General features: G+C 38.1%; 3 protein-coding genes across 12 annotated transcripts in view; 2 read left to right on the forward strand and 1 right to left on the reverse strand.

The window, feature by feature from the left end:
* nlgn3b (neuroligin 3b) overlaps nt 1–8169 on the forward strand; it is a 24130-nt gene extending 15961 nt beyond the window's left edge. For 2 of the 8 annotated variants that reach the window (XM_058777344.1, XM_058777345.1), the window contains exons 8-10: nt 1014–5793; nt 6091–6197; nt 8006–8169. In XM_058777344.1, the coding sequence (XP_058633327.1) occupies nt 1014–1896 (883 nt within the window). In that variant the 3' untranslated portion in view covers nt 1897–5793; nt 6091–6197; nt 8006–8169. The remainder of the gene's footprint in view (nt 1–1013; nt 5794–6090; nt 6198–8005) is intronic. The other 6 variants (XM_058777349.1, XM_058777350.1, XM_058777347.1 and 3 more) reach the window with 6 other exon arrangements.
* On the forward strand, nt 5693–12089 carry plp1b (proteolipid protein 1b). Of its 3 annotated transcripts, XM_058777353.1 has the most exons (8): nt 5695–5793; nt 6091–6189; nt 8006–8192; nt 8354–8510; nt 9458–9632; nt 9709–9782; nt 9867–9932; nt 11133–12089. In XM_058777353.1, exons 1-8 carry the CDS (start codon nt 5790–5792, stop codon nt 11205–11207), a joined length of 837 nt encoding a protein of 278 aa, XP_058633336.1. In that variant the 5' UTR covers nt 5695–5789; the 3' UTR covers nt 11208–12089. The 3 variants fall into 3 exon arrangements, with proteins under 3 accessions (XP_058633338.1, XP_058633336.1, XP_058633337.1); XM_058777355.1 differs by lacking the exon at nt 6091–6189 and having other exon boundaries at nt 5693–5793; XM_058777354.1 differs by lacking the exons at nt 5695–5793; nt 6091–6189 and adding an exon at nt 7166–7411.
* A 984-nt stretch (nt 12090–13073) lies between these two features.
* si:dkey-125i10.3 (anti-sigma-I factor RsgI2) lies at nt 13074–18660 on the reverse strand. Its single transcript, XM_058776718.1, has 8 exons — nt 18615–18660; nt 16601–16636; nt 16403–16520; nt 16079–16243; nt 15913–15969; nt 14860–15735; nt 14426–14531; nt 13074–13462 (listed from the first exon to the last, which is right to left on the reverse strand). The coding sequence occupies exons 2-8, from the start codon at nt 16608–16610 to the stop codon at nt 13358–13360; spliced, it is 1437 nt and encodes a 478-aa protein (XP_058632701.1). The 5' UTR covers nt 16611–16636; nt 18615–18660; the 3' UTR covers nt 13074–13357.
* Nucleotides 18661–19021: the final 361 nt, after the last annotated feature.

A 19021-nucleotide genomic window follows, 5' to 3' on the forward strand; every position in this document is an offset into this window, starting at 1 on the left:
CATAATAGTAAGTTGCTCCCATCCTGCTCAGCCTCCAGTTAATGATAAAACAGGTGTAACTGGTAAATTAGTGAACAGTCACTGTGACCTTGAAGTAGGTCATAGGGAGCATAGCAGAAATTGTGGGAGGAGCAGTGATGTAAGTAAATTTCAATGTTAATCAGGGCATCAACATTTAACTCAATGAAACAGTGCCCTCTGCTGGAAATAAAGAGGCATTATAAACAGTGCACCTGTAGATGACCTGCTTAAACACATACTGTACATGCAAATACATTAGCTCACAACAGGGATGGTTTTCACACTGATATTCACATTTTGTATGTGTTCATAAATCTTTTATATGTTTGATAATACTGTTCAAAAATAAGACTTAGCTTTTAGGCTGCATTTGTTTGATCAAAAAATACAGTAAAAACTAATATTGTGAAATATTATTATCATTTGTTTTCTATTTTAGTGTTTTAAAATGCAATTTATTCCTGTGAATTTTTCATCTGCCATTATTCCAATCTTCCAATCATTCTGATATGTAGATTTGGTGCTCAAGAAACATTTCTTATTATTACAGTTGTGGTGCTTAATATTTCTGAGGAAATCATGATACGTTTTTCCAGGATACTTTGATTAATAAAAATGTCAACAGAACAGCATTTACTTCTTATAAATCTTCTGTAATATTAGAAATGTCTTTACTGTCACTTTGCTGATTAATATATACATTTATTTATTTAAAAAAATCTTACTGAGCCTTTTGAACAGTAGTGTACATTTTTCAAAAAGTTCGAAAAATATTTCTAAGTTTGCTGTTACAGTTTGATACACTTTCATCAGCTTAAATGTTAATTTTGCTGACTAAATTAAATGCCATTTCAGTCAAAGCAAGGAGTAGAAATAATTAATATGGCATGAGGGAATATAAATTCATTTTCAAATTTGTTAAAAAGTAACACTGTTTATATAGTTCAGATGCAATTAACTTTTTTTTGCGTGTGTCTGAATGTTTTTTTTAGGGATCCGAACAAGCCAGTTCCTCAGGACACTAAGTTCATCCACACCAAGGCAAACCGTTTTGAAGAAGTGACATGGGCCAAGTACAGTCCTCATGATCAGCTATATCTGCATATTGGGCTGAAGCCTCGTGTTCGGGATCATTATCGAGCTACTAAAGTGGCCTTCTGGAAGCATCTGGTACCTCACCTGTACAACCTGCATGACATGTTCCACTACACTTCCACCACCACACGGGTCCCACCTCTTCTGACTACACACAGTTCCCACAGTGCCACACCTCGCCCGGGGGGCAACAAGGCTCGTACCCCTGGTAAACAGCCCCCCCAGTCCACAGCACGCAGTGGGCCGCTGGTCATCGCAAATCCACGCGATTACTCCACAGAGCTGAGTGTCACGATCGCCGTTGGAGCTTCGCTTCTCTTTCTCAACGTCCTGGCCTTCGCTGCGCTCTACTACCGCAAGGACAAACGGAGCCGTCAGGACACGCCCCCTCAGACCGGCCCCCAGCGCCAGACCCCGCCCAATGACCTCAGCTACACGCCCACCTCCATCTCAGGGGGTAACCAAGAGGAGGGGTCTCTTTGCGATCCTCTCCGTCTGACCCCGGCATCATCTCCGCGGGATTACGCCCTCACACTCCGCCGCTCGCCGGATGACATCCCGCTCATGACGCCCAGTTCTGTCGCAATGACACCGAATAGCGGCTCTATGACACCCAACACGGTCACCTTGACGCCCAATAGTGTTACAATGACGCCCAACACCATTACCATGTCGCCCAATTCTTTGATGGGGTATCCCAGCATGCACCCTTACAACACTTTCACACACGGATACAACTCCACCAGCCTGCCTCACCCACACTCCACAACACGCGTATAACAAGCAACAGAAAATCCATACGCCGACACGCAACACTCGCATCCCACGAATCCTTATTACTGTAAACCAGATCAAACCGGTGCGAACTGTTCACCAGTATTCAAAAGTATAATAGCAGGTGAACCCAATACATAACATGAGCACAATCACCTAGAATGAATCAGTGCGGCCCATCAGTATAAACCAGAAGGAAGTGTCACCGCAGCACTCTAACATAAACAGTTCGGCTCAGTATGAACGCACTGCTTCATACACGTCTGACTTTTGTCAGCTTTCATGGTATACGAGCAGGAATCTTCTCTGTGGAATAAGATGGGAAAAGGAGCAGTTGTAGTACCGCTGCCGCTTCTAGGTGGTGCAGCAAGACTCTTAAAAACCCCGCAGGTGGCTTGATCCGCAAGAACAGTAGGGGGCGCTGGAGTCCCATCAGTGGTTCACCATTACGAACCAACCAAGCACTTATTCTAAGATATGTAATAATAATAACCTGTAATAACAAACATATTAATGGCTATTGTACAGTATAACATATATTAACGTCAATGTACAGACAGCTTTTTTGAATGTGTCAGAAAAAAATTATTTCTAATCGTTTTTAAACTCAGATTATATCCATAGCAAGGAAGGTCATTTGAAGCCCGATTGATTTTGAATCCTAAACTTTTTTCTTTCTTTCTTTATAATCGCAAAAAAAGTACTATTTTATACCACATCTCTCTATCTTTCTCTCTCTCTCTTTCCCCCCCTTTTCTCTCTATGAACGGGTGCATTGTGCATTTTACTTTTGGTATAATCTATTCATTTAGTTGTAGATTACGCAAATGTATTTTAAAGAGCAGAATGCGTGCGACGATTATTCATGAGCGCGAGAGAGCGGATGTGTACAATTTTCAAGTTAAGCATCTTTAAATAATTTGTGTCTTGCTAAATGTTATCATTTTGTGAAAATGCTTTTCGATCATTTGAAATCTGTATTGTATCTGAGTTTGTTCGATATGTTTTGTGAAGATGTTCGAATTCAATTTGAAAGCATTGCATTTCCTTTTCTGTATTTATCAGTGATAGGACATCACTCGCGTCGTGATAGGACATACAGGCTTTGCTGAGAACTTACGATGTTAATCTTTTCTATAAAACATGAATGTGGTGATTTGTACTGAACACAACAGGGCTTCTCTGATGAAGGTCGTTCTGAAATATCGTGTTTACTATGGAGCTGCACAGAGTTTGCACAGGGGGTACGGTCGTGTAATCATGGTGTCATCTCCCGCCAGATGGTTAGATTCTCCATGTTACCCATGCTAACCACCCCTGCCATGGTTTTTGTGCCAAATTTGCGATACAGTTTCCTTGGTAACCAGCAGAAAGTTTGTCTGTTAGTTAACGTGTTTGTGTGAAAGTTCAACAGCTTTATAAAAAAGAATTTGCAGTATTTACAGCCATTTGAGTTCATCTGGACTTTGAAGAGGAAACACGATGGATGGTAAAGCAGAAGCGCGTCTCTGCTGGATGAGGGTGACCTGTGTTAGTGCTGAGGTCTGTCAGTACAGCGGCCTGCAGAAGTCTGTTCTTTTATACTCTGTACATTTCTGCCTCAAATTTGCAGTAAATATTGAGTTTGCCTAAAAGTCCTGCTTCTCGTTTATCAAGATTGATTTGGAGTCTGCAGACTTAAGTTTCTGACACGATCTCGTGAGAAACGCGTGTTGCATTCAAGGTACATTGTGTCAGTTTGTGTGTTTCCTGGCAGCTGAACCTGAGAAAATCTTAGAGCTACGGGACAAATTTAAATAGGTCTATAACAAAATATTTGTATAGGGATATTTCACACAAAATTAAAAATCTATTAGCCTATATTCTTACCCTTGGGCTTCTTTTTTCCCCCATTCAACTGTGTGCTAGTCCAGGTTTGACTGCACTTTTGAAATAAAAATTTTTTTAGTCCTGAAAAATGTCAAAATCAAAAGCATTTCAGTGTTCCTCACTATTTGAAATGCTCATGCATCTGCCAAATGTTTTGCTTTAAATCTTATGATATCAACAGGTTTGTGTGAGAGTTTGCTTTAGAGTTGCAGTTGAGGCAACCTTTATAAAAAACCTGTGAGATTTCTTCACTAACACAACAAAGGCAATGAGTAAATTACATGTACTAAAATTGCACTGCAAAAAATATTTTTTATCTTAGTATTTTGTCTTTTTTTCAGTGATAAACAATATCTAAACATTCTTAAATCGAGATATTTAAGAAGCAAAATGATTTAAGAGCCTTGTTTTTAGAAAAAAAAAAACTAATATTATAATTAAACGACTTTATGCTTAAAACAACAAGTATCCAGTGGGATAAGAAAAATAGAACTTGTTTATTTGGAAAACAAGACTTAATATCTAAGTAAATTTGCTTCTCAAGTGTGTATCATGATTTAAGAATGTGTTGATGTTTATATTGGAAAAGAAGACAAAAATGAGTAGGATTTTTTTTTTTTTTTCGGAGCTCACACAAATTATTTAGATTTATTTCAAACCACACATTAGCACTATTGTGTTCATCACTGTAATAGTATTGTGTACGTGTGTAAGAGAGTGAGAGAATTTGTGTGTATTGTGTGTGTGTTACAGAAAGAGTGAATTGTCTGTGTGTTCCTATTTCTGACACAACTGTAGTATTGTATTGAATGTCCCAATCTGACTCTAAAGGTCACAGCTCACTCACTGTGCTTCACAATCTGTGTGTGTGCGTGTGTACTTGTAGTACTATCTTTGTGAGAACCCGTTTGAGGTTTAGCCATTGGAGGGTATATGTAGGGTAATGTGAGGGGATTTGGGCCAGTTCTTACTTTGACACCTCTTTAAAGGGCTGTTTGAGGGTTAAGACTTGGTTTTAGGGTCAAGGTTATAATTAAGTTAACGATAGGGTTAGGATTAGGCACTTAGTTGTGATAGTTAAGGTTAAGGCAAAGGGCTAAAGATAGCATTGTGTCAATGAATTGTTTATGCTACATTGTGGGGACCAAATGTCCCCACAAGGATAGTAAAACCTGAAATTTTTGACATTTTGGCCGGTCCCCACGATGGAAATAAATTATTAAAAATAGTAAATGATGTTTATCTGAAAGTGTAACAATGCAAGCAGGTTTTCTGTAAAGGTTAGGGTTGGGTTAGGGGATAAAAAATATTGTTTGGTCAGTATAAAAGTAATAGAAGTCTATGGAAAGGCCCACAATTCACAGAAACAAATGTGTGTGTGTGTGTGTGTGTGTGTGTGTGTGTGTACCAGCTTAATCATGGTTTGGGAACAAATTTGTACCCAGGAGTGAGCTACAGCAAATCTGACAAAAACCTCATTTGTAAAAATTGTATTAAAATAAAAACAAAAACATTTCATTCTAAAAATGCAGGCTGTTTTCTGTTAGACTTGTATTATTTATAATATTAATAAATACTGCAAGTCTAACAGTTGTAGTATTTATAACATGCTGTATGCAGAAACACTATTTGAAGTCAATGGAGTGTCCCCATTTGTATAGCTAAGCAAACATGTATATATCTCAGTATGGTTATGTAGAAAAACTCAACCCAGAAGTAAGTGCTACTAGCATTTGTGCACAAACATTCTGGCCAATGTGCTCATCTTTATAATGCATGTGCATGTGAACATTTAGGGTTCATTGCACTGAAACACACAAACACACTTACTCTTTATTTATCATGGCAGTGAAAGAGAGGCGCTGCGTCTTTAAGATCTGCCCCTGTGTGTGTGTTTGTGAGAGAGAGCAGAGGGGTTTGTTTATTGTTCCAGGGACAAAAGCGTGAGTGAGAATCATAAAAGCATCGAGGGAGATTAAACTACACGGCACATCAGAGAGACAGAGCGCGATACGCACACACATACTCACATGGGTAAGTCTACCTGAACTCACCTCAACCCATTTTAACCACTGCTATGATGTTCATTATTCTAGAATTATGCTCATTTTTGTGGGCAGAATTTTAACTGATTGGTGTGTCTTTGATTTGCATGTGATATAAGTTGTTTAGACAAATGTATACAAGCATTTTAATGATTCCTTTTTGTATGATGTGTGTAAGATGCCATCTGGTTGGTCAGAAGCTTAGAAGCATCACTTCTGCATTTGTGATGGAGATGCATTTAATGGATCCTTATTAATTAAAAGGTTGTTTTGATTGATTAACCAGCTGGCTCCGGTTTTGATTGGCTAAGACAGTTGCTACGACGCCTCAGAGGTGTGGATGAGAAGACCAGTAACCTCAGGAGACTCCAGGAGGTCACATCAGGTCTTTAGGTCAAATATTCTCTTCTCTGAATGGGACTCTTGTACGGCCCAGTGCCAGTTTGAAATGGGAAAATATTTAATGTAGTTGTATTAAGGATTCATATGTATGTATGCATTGAATTGTTTTGTAGGTTTCTATTTTTTGGTTAACTACTTATTCAGCCCTTTGCAGAATATCACATCTTCTGTCTGAACTGTAACAGCAAATTTCTATTTTCTGCTCAAAACAACGGATAGTTCACTCAAAAATGGAAATTCTGATGTCATTTTTACTCTCTCATGTTACGTTTCTTTTTTCTGAAAAACACAAAGAAAAACTGGTGTCCAAACAACACTGGACCACACTGAATTTCATTGTACAAACAAAAAACAGAGACATTTTTCAGAGTATCCACCCAAGAAAGAAGGTCATACAGATTTGGAACAATGTGAGGATGAGTAAATGATGACAGCATGTTAATTTTTGAGTGAACTATACCTTGAAGAGTACTTGAAGAGTTTGTTTTAAGTGTTTTGGAGAATGGCTGGATGGATGGACCCAAAAGCATTTCCACATTCTTAAATAGAAGGTGTGATAAAAGTGTGTGTTTTTTTTTATATAGTAATCAGATTATTGTGAGTGACAGGCTGTTCTGATGCTTGTTGAGAAGAAAACAGTTTAAAAAGAGTGTGAAAGACTGGTTGACCTGCCATGATCCCAATTGTAACCCCGGTGGTGTCAGTATGTGTCTGTCTGTGCCGCTATGAGTGGAAACGCAATGACGTACTCCACCGTTGAGGCCTGTGAGTGTGTGTGTATTTTGTTTGTTCACAATGATAGTTTTTGTTGTTAAAACAAAAGCCATTATGACTATCACAAGTGCTTCTTTTTCTAACCACAAAACCGCAAACACACATGAAAACGAACCCCCCACCCCTCTCACCCTGACACCAGGCTACTCAGGAGAGAGAGAGAGCAAGGGAGGGAAAGAAGGAGAGAAAGAAGCGAGGGAGGGAGAGGAGCAGCTTAAGCGGTGCGTTTTTTCTTCCTTGAGGTGGACAGTGGAGTGTATCCGAAGAAAGAAAGGGAAATTACCTCCTTGAGTTTAGACATCACTGCAACAGAGGACAGAAATCTCTCTGGAGTGAGTGGACAAGCGTCTGCACGGCTCTCTCCTGGCGTGGGTTCGACTCAGCAGTGTCGATGTTTCCAGTGAAACAGCCGTGGTTGTGTAAAGCGCTAGGTGACCCGAGATGCATCATCTTCTCTCACAGACTGGAGACCACAGAACTCCATAGCTGAGCCTTCTGGGGCTTATCGTTTGTTTGGCTTCTTTTGGTTAAGTTGCTTTAAAAAACAACTGTTTTTAGCCTTTTATTGATGCAGTTGTTTTACCTGTCATCTCTTCTGCTTCCTCGTATTTTACTTTTTTACTTTCAGGTTTTTGTCATTTGGGTTTCTTTTGCGGTTCAGGATTTCGAACAGGGCTTTGTGATTGCCTGCGTTCACTTTGTCTGCATTTGGCTTGTACATTTGTGATTCTGTTATACACTAACTACTTACAAGCGTGTGTGTGTGCATCAAATACATTTACTCACAGAGCGCATTGAGTGTATGCGTGCATGTGTTTTTGTGTGTGTCCTTGACTAACTGTAGGCCAAGTAACTCTTAGAGGTGTTTGCATACTCATTTTGAGGTCATCGCTGTGATTTTATAGTTGAGTATGAGTGCACTTGTGTCTTGGTAGTACAGTGTGTGTGTGTGTGTGTATAAATGTGTGTGTGTATTGTGTGTGCTGCATGTGCAGTTGGTGTGTTGATATATTACTCACCTACAGGTTGCTATGACTGCTGCATCCGCTGCCTGGGCGCCGTGCCCTACACCAGCCTGCTGGCCACCCTGCTCTGCTACACCGGTGTGGCGCTCTTCTGCGGGGGAGGGCATGAGGCACTCACTCACACACGCACATTCGTAGAGCTCTACTTCGCAAGGGACGTCCAGGATTTCATTGTGCTGGCAGACTTGTGAGTTATTGCCTTTTTTTGGTGATTATGTACAGTACAGTACATAATGTGAGAACAGAATTGCTTTTTCATTAATCAGTGTTCTTTAGTAGGCTATAGTTTGTTCCAATTTGTCTTATGAATGTTTGCATGTGTTATTTATCCTATATTTTGTATTTCAGTATAAAATACTTCCAGTATGTGATCTACGGTCTGGCCTCCTTCTTTTTCCTCTATGGATTGTTGCTTTTGGCTGAAGGTTTTTACACCACCAGTGCAGTAAAGCAGACGTTTGGAGAATTCAGGAGCACCAAGTTTGGGCGCTGCCTCAGCCTGACTGTGAGTGTGTGTGTGTGTGTGTGTGTGTGTACTTGTTTATGCTACATTGTGGATAGTAAAACCTGAAATTTTTCCCATGAGGGAAAAAAAATAGTAAAAATAGTAAATGATGTTTATCTGAAAGTAATAATGCAAACAGGTTTTTTTGTAAGGGGTGGGTTTAGGTTTAGGGGATAGAAAAAAATATTGTTTGGTGAGTATAAAAGTAATAGAAGTTTATGGAAAGTCCCCACAATTCACAGAAACAAACGTGTGTGTGTGTGTGAGAGAGAGAGAGAGAGAGTTAGATTCTGAATTTTGTGGTCGCTGGTTCTTCCGCATCTTTCTTGATAATGAAATATTAGGATATGGAAAAGTTGAAAATTTCAAAAATGTGATTTCAACAGTAAAATACTTTTTTATAATAATTTGTATTAAAATAGGCAATATTATAATATTTTTAATTTTATAATATAACATTAATTGATAATAATTATTATTAAAACCTTAAAAAGTCAATGAGAACCTATGGGAAATTCAATAGACGATATGCTCTTTCAGTTATGCTCCGTTCTAAAGTATTTATGCAGTGTGAAATTGCTCTCTGTAAATGTGATCTCTATAAAATGATTTTGAAACTACTTATTCCATCATCATAAATGACTGGTAAAGTTCAGAAAATGTGGGAATTCTGATATATACTCCAGCAAGATCACTCAGGTCATCCTACAGCAACTTACTCAGCTATTTTATAAAGTCAAATTAATTTATTTTATTTTGTATCTCCTTCCATATCTATATATGTATGTGAACATTTATGACCATATATGTATATTTTTTGTGTAAAGCAGTAAAACACTGTTAAGGTGCTACTTTATATAAATCAAGTTTTCTCACTTTCTTATATAGTTTGCAATGTCCATGCCTGTTATGTTGCACTGCTCTAATTAGCTGTTTCTCTTGTCCAGTTCATAATCCTGACGTACGTGCTCGCTGTGATCTGGCTGGTTGTCTTTGGCTTCACAGCCATTCCTGTGCTCTTCTTCATTAATATGGAAAGCTCCTGTCACAAAATCAACATTCTGTCGGAAACCACCTTGTTCAACCAGCAAGCAAGGGTCTGCATGGATGCACGGATGTATGGTAGGTCTGCACCCTTCATCTGTACATATGTACATATGTGTGCTCACAATCATGATGTCTGTGTTGTTCTATATAGGGTTTCTTCCCTGGAATGCTGTGCCGGGGATTGTTTGTGGAAATACACTGGCAAGCATCTGCAAAACACCAGAGGTTAGATGTTTATTATCCTAGACACACGCACATGCTCAGAGTTTCGAGAGATCATGTCACTTATATCCCTTTTTATGGTTCCAGTTCTATGTGACCTATGACCTTTACATCTGTGCGTTTGCTGGAGCCGGAATCACCCTTCTTGCCCTGGTTAGTGATCTAATGTTTTACATCTGTGAAGTCATTTATAGTTACTGTAGAAGATTTTGTGCAAGGTTATAGTGGCCTTTCTTCAAGAGGCTTATTGCTTTGTATTCTGGAAAGCAGCAAGTTCATCTCAGCAATCTTTATTTTAACACTTTTAATGGTTTTAAAAATTACAGTTGATCATGATTGATCTGTCTTGACAATCACTTAGGATGGTAATACGTAATTTACTTATAAATGTAAATGTACATTTATTGATTGTTATATTTACACATTCATTTATATTTTCTACGCCTACTGACAAACTTCCACTGCCATTGAATTCAAATTCACTGTCATTTAATATGCACTAATTTCTTTGACGTCAGACAGCAGAGCATGAAGTTAATAATGGAAGTACAGCAGGGAATGTTTAGTTGACAATCAGTTACTGACCTCTCTGCTACTGACAGATCCCCAGCGTCTCTACTCCCTTTTCCTGTATATTTGGCAGCAGTCATTTCTCAGGCTTTATCTAAAGACAACCACTAGGAGCAACCAGAGCTTCTCTGTCGTGCTGAGGAGCACAATGAGACTGATACAAACATTTAAAATCATAATTAAGCAGCTCCCAAAATTATTTGGACACATAATCTACACTTAATAGTCTCAATTTCATTGCATTAGATCTGAAAACAAATGCTGCTAGAGATTTACACTGACTTGACTTCACTTTTTTGGTCTTAATTTTGAAAAGTATACTATATATAACTGTATAATTAATCACATTTATTTCTGTGATTTTTTTTTTAAATGTGCTTGTGCTAATTTAATGATATAAGAGATTCAACAGCTATGCATATTGCTATGAAATAACTGCATTAACAAATTACACAACTTTTTTTTTTTTTTTAAAGAATCCAGTCCTGTATTTATTTTTTAGTTATGCAGCACTATGCTTTACTATACAAGAAACTAAAGCTCCTGCTGCTCCAGGGGTATTGTTCCTCTAAAACATAAGGGCTATACGCTGCTTTGGACAAGACTGTAAATAAATAATGATGTGCTATTGCTGGAATTGCATTCCTTGCCTGACGTTTATAGTAAAGTCTCAAAAGGATATAAACACTCATGCCACAAGAGCTCAAATTTCTCCTATATAAAAATCCTTTTGCAGAGGAATACAACAGACACACGTGTTGTTTCTTCTTTCTTTTTTCCTAGTTTGTTTATGTGGTTGCCACCACCTACAACTACGCTATTCTAAGGTTTCTCGGAAGGAAGGGAATCCGTTGCTAGGTTCGGTGTTGCTAGGCCTGCTTTCCTGTCGCCTGTGGCAGCAGTTTCAGTGGTGTCGTCACTGTGGCCGGTGAGGAAACGCAAAAGAGCTCCATGAAGCCCCTGCAGAGTTCTATCATACAGAGCACAAACACACACAAACCACTGGTTTCATGAGACAAATTAGTACAAACTACACTAAGGTAGATTTACCAATGAAAATATAACAATTCATTGAAGCACTACGCGTAAAACCACAAACTACTGTACAGTGGATCTCTGGAGGAGTGGAATCTAGCTTCTGTATTTCTTCATTTGTCTCCTCTCTCTCTGTCTTTGCTGCACACATTATTATATACTCTCATGGCCATTTATTCATTTTAATGATTGTATTCATTGTGCTTCGTGGTCTTATTAATGCCTTGCGGTTTGCCAGGATTTTAGCCTCTCTCATCTCTCTCTCACACATTCCATCTTTTTAGGAGAGTTTGAGTGTGTTGTTTCCTCAGTCAGATGTGGATGTTTTATTCTGTGACACACATAGAGAAACAGCGCTGTAGTGAACAGCTTTCTTTGTGTCAATTTGAATTCAGTATTTACAGACATTCTTAGTGTCACCTTCTGTGTGATTTTATGTTTGTGGGTGTATTTGTTGTATATTTTGACTAACTGTGGCAATATGCTGAACCTGATCAATGATGGTGCTCGATCCAAGGAACTAATGTTTTTTTTATTGTTCACTTACTGGCTTACTTCAGGAAACTAAAAATTATTTCTACAGTAAGATGGATAACTGTAAATGATTAATAAAACATGCAGAATTCAGACTAAAGAGAATTTACATAAACTGTGTGTTGACTTCATTGAAACTTATGCAATAAACTTTAATTTCCTTTAATGAAAGCGGATGAGCAGTGTTGTCAATTTGTCTCACAGCTACAGACATTTAAACAGGAGAAGTTAAAGGAAAAGTTCACTTCCAGAATGAAAATTTCCTCGCAATGATAATTTACTCATCCCCATGTCATCCAAAATATTCATGTCTATCTTTCTTCAGTGACAAAGAATTTAAGTTTTTTTTTTTTTTTTGAGGAAAACATTCCAGGAACTTTCTCCATATAATGGACTTCAGTGGTGGCCAATGTATTGAAGGTCCAAACTGCAGTTTCAATGCGGATTCAAAGGTCCCAGCCAAGGAATAAGGGTATTTTCTAGTGAAACAGATCATTTTCTTTTTACATACTTTTTAACCACAAATGCTCGTTTTGCACTAGCTCTGTTATGTGCATCCATGACTTCATGCATTGTGTAATCATCACATTGGAAAAGTTACGAACGGTTAGTTCTTTGTCTGTCTCATCAGTTAAAAAGGTAGGGTAGGGTGAAAAACTCCACCTCATTTTATCCTCCAACTTCAAAATCCTCTAACATGGTTGTTTAACCTTTTTTTTTTGTAAAGTTGTAAAGACTTTCTTTGCATGTTCACTTTGTAAACTCTGGGTCGCTACTTCCGCCTACATCACATGTGCGTGATAATGTAATGCGTGAGGTTCGAGCTAGTGCAAGACAAGCATTTGTGGTTAAAAATATGTTAATTTGTATTTTTCTTGACCGATCGTTTCACTAGATAAGACACTTATTCTTCGGCTGGGATTGTGTAGAGCCCTTTGAAGCTGCACTGAAACATGTTGATCACCATTGAAGTCCACTATGTGGAGAAAAATCCTGGAATGTTTTCCTCAAAAACCTTAATTTCTTTTCGACTGAAGAAAGACGTGAACATCTTGGATGAGATAAGGGTGAGTAAATTATCAGGAAATTTTCATTCTGGAGGCGAACTTCTCCTTTAAGCTGATACATTTAAAACAGTTAGAAGAAGACAAGGAATATATTGATCAGAAGGAGAGAAAGACTTTATTAAACCCCATGGGGAATTTTGTCAGTATATAGGAAGACATGCACACACAACATGACCATTTACTGAAAAGCGGTGTTGAATTTATGTGCAATAAACCTACGACAGCAGTTCCTCTACTGATAAAAGACAATTTTTTTTTTTTTTTTTTTTTTAATTAGTGCTGAATTACAGTAAATTTGCTGGTAGACTCTGAGATGTGCTTGAGTGTCATGGTGATAAGTTGTAGTGGTGTAGGTTGCTGTAGGATGAGTCATCAGAGCTGGAAGATTTGATCAAAGCATTTCTCGCAGAGGATTTTCCCAGCATAGTGGTACATAGATGAAGAGAGATCACCCAGAGGACTGCTGCAACCATTACACTAAAACACACACACAGAGAGACACAGCTTTACTGATCACACTGCGGCACATCTTAATTCTCAAAGAAAATAGAGAAAAAGTTCCAAGGCTGTAAAACATTGTCAATTCATTGGCAGATGTGGTCAAAAAGTCAATTTTGGGCCTTGCTTCCAAGCATAGGCACGGTTTTCCACCTGCTATTAACATGCGTCTTTTGAAATGTTCTTCTAGACCATTGAAAAGGTCAAATGCACAAGTAAAATGTTTATGTTACAACAGACCCTGTCTCTGAAAAAAAGGTTTTGATTTTTATTATTTTCAAAGCGTATTATTAGCATGTGTACATTCATTAAAAAAATATATATATTATTATTATTCTTACAGGTAATAATTTGAAAAAGGAGCTCTCAGAACAACAACCTAAAACTAATAAAAAACACAAACTGAGGACAAACAGAAATGAAAAACAACAGCATCTGTCTAGTACTGCTTGCTATTCTATTGATTTTTGAGTATGATCCAAACAGTTGATAGCCATTGACTTCCATACAATTTTTTTCCATACTATGGAAACAGTGGGCTACCATCAACTGTTTGGTTGCCAGCATTCTTCAAAGTGTCTTTTGTGCTCGGCAGAAGAAAACCCGTGCAGGTTTGGAACCACTTGAGGGCGAGTAAATGATGACACAATTTTTATTTTTGTGTGAAATATCCCTTTGAGCTGCAAGCACGAGAAAACAAAAAAGGAAAAAATCAATAATAACAAATGTCTTGGGCTTCTGTAGGTTTCAATGATCCCATCACAGAATGTTTTTGACCTTGTTAACACCTGTATTGAGCACTGACCACCTGTGATCAGACCACCAAAAACCTTGATACCAAGTGGAAATATAAGACAAGACTCCGATGAAAACAATTTGGTGGAAGGGTGAGACTGACTTCTAAGCCTGAGTACTGAGGAAGAAAAGATTTAAAAAGTAAACCTTAAAACAATCCGGATGGCAGCAAATGGCAGGAATGTTGATGGAGATTTTCACATTTCCATCTATGGGCAGCTTGCAGAAGGAACACATGGTTTTACCTTTGACACTACAAAGAGAGACATACACATATCGGCTTATTAAGAATGGAACTGTGTTAAATACTAATACCTGTAAACTTTATTGTAAAAATAAATGAAGGTATTTAGTAAAACAGACAGGTCACACTTAATTTTACAGTGTTGATGTTTCTGTGTATTTGCATAACTGAATTCAGCTAATAAACTTCATACCTACTGTGTTAATATTTTGTGTTTCCTTTAATTACATATTTTAATGTTATTGCTATAGAAATTAATTCAAACAAAATGTCATAACACCTACTCAAAGAAGTCCAGAAATCATATCTAAATAAATGTGTCTTATAAGCGACTTACTTCAATTCAGCTTGACTGTTCAGTCTGTGGTTCTCTTCCAGGGCTGCCACACGGGGTTTATCGGTCGGTTCTGTATTTGATGACTCTGTAGTTGGAGGTTCCAGAGCAGATACTAGTGAAAGTTCCCCATGTTCACTTGTAGGCTGGTTTTCTGCTCGTCTGGGTTGAAGTGGAGCCTGTACCACAGGTGCATGTGATATTGAGACTTGTTCAACTGTAGCATCTTCTTTATTCTCTGTAGGCAGTGTACCTGGAGGCTTTGCTGGGTTCTCATGTAGGGTTTTGACTGTTTTGTCCTGCAGCACTCTACTGGATTGTGTTTGATCTGTTGAAGCTCCATCAGGTGTCTTCCTTGTTCCCTCTACAGGAGTCTCTGTGAGTGTCTTCAGTGATTCCTCTGCAGGTTTCTCCACTATGTTCTTTACAGGAACATCTGTAGGTGTCTTCAATGGTTCCTCTACAGGTTTAACTATATTGTCCACTACATCCGTTTTAGGAGTGTCTGCATATGTCTTCAATGGTTCCTCTATAGGTTTAACTATATTGTCCACTACATCCGTTTTAGGAGTGTCTGCATATGTCTTCAATGGTTCCTCTATAGGTTTCTCCACTACGTCCGTTTTGGGAATGTTTGCATGTGTCTTCAATGGTACCTCTACAGGTTTAACTGCAGGTTTCTCCACTACATCCAATTTAGGAGCATCTGTATGCGTCTTCAGTGGTTCCTCTACAGCTTTATCTATAGGTTTCTCCATTATGTCCATTACAGAAGCATCTGCTGGTGTCTTCAGTGGTTGCTCTGTGGCTTTGACTATGGATGTCTCCACTGCTTTCTCTACATGTGCTCTCCTGGAGTCCTCAAGGACAGGATGTGCACTGGAACACATTCAGAATAACTATAAAGCATCTGATTGTCCTTAATGAAATATTAAATGTTGATATTGCAGTTCAGTATTGTTAGAAATGAAAGATTTCTGCTTCAGCTATTCTGACTTGCATTTGAGGAAATTAAAGGGTAGAAGGCGCTATCCAGTACAGAGAGATGAACTAAACCTTTTGGCCAGATTGGACCCACTCTTGACTGGTGTGTTTTCTGTTGGGTTCAGGGGCCTGAGGGAGAGCAGATGGTTATGAGCAGAAGTTATTAAATGGAAGTGTATTGATTGCAGAAACATTGAACACAGGAACCACACACAAGGAAAATAAGAAAAGATCTCACTCAAACTTCCTTAAGGCTGACATGACATAAGAGCTTTGAGTGGGTGTGGAAGAGTCCAGGCTGGAGGAGGTGGCAGCACTCTCTGCACATGGCATGATGGAGGAAGAGGCTGAACTGCTCTCAGGTGATGACACATTTTTAGGTTTTACTAGCTTTACTGGTTTACTGTTAGAGAGTAAAAAGTGAAATCAATTTAGAGTGAGAGAGACAGAGAAAGTCGTGTTCACACTAATCAATTTTAGTGTTCAACGAACAGAAAGACCTGGTTGGCTGGTTGATACTACCGCTCTCAGCCAGCAGATGACAGTGAAAACCTGCATTTACCGTGCTTTTACATCTGACTGTGTGTCCTCAACATTTTGAGATCTGTTGATCCAGCTTCCATCTTGTTTCAAATGGGTTCGAATCTTTGTCGCCTGGAATACGGCCTCCCTTTTAACATCTACAGTCATAGAAAACCACCTATTAGAGTGTATTCTCTTTACAAATGTATATTTTGTGTGTATGTGTGCATGTTTGTACCACTGGACATGGCAAGATCCTCTTCTTCAGTCAGGCCTATATTAGAAATACATGAAAACTGAAGTCATTTATACTTGCCCAGGTGAAAAACAAGTACATATAGACATAAGTCCATAATGTACTTAAAGTGCTCTATTTTCGTAATTAATATACTAAAAATAATTGATGAACTAAACTAAATGAACTAATATGAACTAAAATGCACTTTTTACATACTATTTCTGTATTTAAAAAATGTATTTAGTTACCACTTGTAGTACACTTGAGTGTACTAGTGTATGAAAGATGGGTTCAAGTGTACTGCAAGTGGTAACTAAATACATTTTTTAAATGCAGAGATAGTATGTAAAAAGTGCATTTTAGTTCATATTCATGGTGTATCAAAATAGCACAGCTGAGTACACTTAGATGATCTTACGTTTATCTTAAGAAGTACTAAAGAATCATTTTTAGTATATTAAGTACAAAATTAGTGTGCAAAAATAGAACACTTTAAGTATATTATGGAAGTACGCTTGTTTTTCACCTGAGCGATAGCACAGCTTCAGTTTTTCTATCTTTCTTTCTGTTATTATTTATACCATAGGTACAGTATATTTCTGACATGCTCATTTTATTAGTGCCAGTTGTTCAGCATTATTACAGATTTGATATAATCTTAGAACAAGTTGAGATTGGCGCAGTCAGTCTCCTTTACTCCCCAAAGATGATGCATGCACGTATTGTAAAATAAAATAAAAAAATGCAGTACAGTCAAATTTTTTTTCTCAGTACGTGTGTGTGTTATCTAGCATGCCATCTAGAACAGAAACTCCGGTGCTGACACACAATAAAATGTGCTATGAATATTTTTTTCTGCATTGTCTTCATGCACTGTTTGGAATTGCACTTGACATAGTAATTGCATTGTGTTGGGATGCATTAGTCCTTTAGCACTTAAGAGGTGCAGACGTAAATAGCTAAAAATAAATGAGCTGGAAGACATTCGGGACAATGGCAAAGAGGAAGAACATGTCATAAAACACAGCAACACAAACACAAGATTGATGAGAAAACGGTAAGATCTTGTGTGTTTGTGGAATGCTTAGGTTTTCTCATGCACATGCTTTATAGAGCTAATTATATGATATCACAGTGATATGGAGCTGTATATTCCCACATTTCCCTCATTGGTGTCTGGCTTTTAGTGCCAGCAATCTGAGAGGATCTGTTCTGTTTACAGATCCTTGAATAATGTTCTTGCATGCATTGTAAGAGTTTGATTACAGTCAAACTAAAACAATAATTTGTCTTATTAAATGTCAAATGTTTGTGATGTCACGATGAATGCCTCTGACCTTGGCATTGTTTGCATGCTTCAAAATCCAGTGGTGATGATAAATAATCAATTGCCTCATGTATATTTGGACAGACAGATGAAAACGTGTGTGCAAAGGTACACAAGTAAGATTTTTATATTGACTTTGTGCCTAAACTTAACCCTTGCCCAAATCTGTTGACATTATTAGATGTAATAATTGGGCTGATTTATGAGCCTTTCAAATAGTACTAGTCCACTTCAAATGTCAGTTTCTTACTATATTAGTGAAAACATTTTCATTTTTGTTTTAGCTAGTACACTCATAAAAGCCATGTCCTCCTCAGACATTCCAGGATCAAAAAGCACAACATCACACACGTATTGGTTAAGTTTCTAACATAATGGCAGGATGTCCTCCTCACTTCCCAGAATAGTGAAATCATCTTCATTGCTTGTTTTGTTAAATTGTCATTGATCACAGTTAGAGGAAGAACCCCTGCTATGTAATCCAAACTCACTCAGACAAAAACTTGAACACACACAGATGAGTTCAACACCCAGACCTTAAATCAGAGTTAAATCAGATATCATAGATGCAATCATTTCCACAAGGAGCATTTAAGCTTGGTTTAAGACATGTTTCACTATATCTGTGAGGAGGACATTTACAAAATGGCCAGTGCATTTCTTTGCTATAGTGTGTGAGGTTCTTACCTGCGTGTGGAAATCTGTGCAGTTTAGTCTGTGAAAGTGATTTAAAACTTGCCAGACTGCAACCACTACATATGAATACACAGACACACACACCTCTCATGCATACCTACCTCCCCCCTGACAACAAAAGACACAACTAAACATAGCTCACCTTCACTCAACTTTGAATTTGTTTCCTTGATGTAAGATAATAATGTCTGAGTTCATATTTGTGTGTATGCGTGGTCTTTGTCTGCTGTTCAGCTTACAGTATGAGTGTTCAGGAACACTGTGTTCTGTTCTGCTGTTGAAACAATGACAATGTGAGACAAATGGGGTGCAACGAAGACCCTCTGATCTCTTAAGTTTTACAGACTGTCATAGGAACAAAATTCATCTATCTGCACAGATGTACACCGCAGTGTGCT

The sequence above is a fragment of the Onychostoma macrolepis genome, chromosome 05 (assembly GCF_012432095.1).
Source record: "Onychostoma macrolepis isolate SWU-2019 chromosome 05, ASM1243209v1, whole genome shotgun sequence".
Classification (NCBI taxonomy): Eukaryota; Metazoa; Chordata; class Actinopteri; order Cypriniformes; family Cyprinidae; genus Onychostoma; species Onychostoma macrolepis.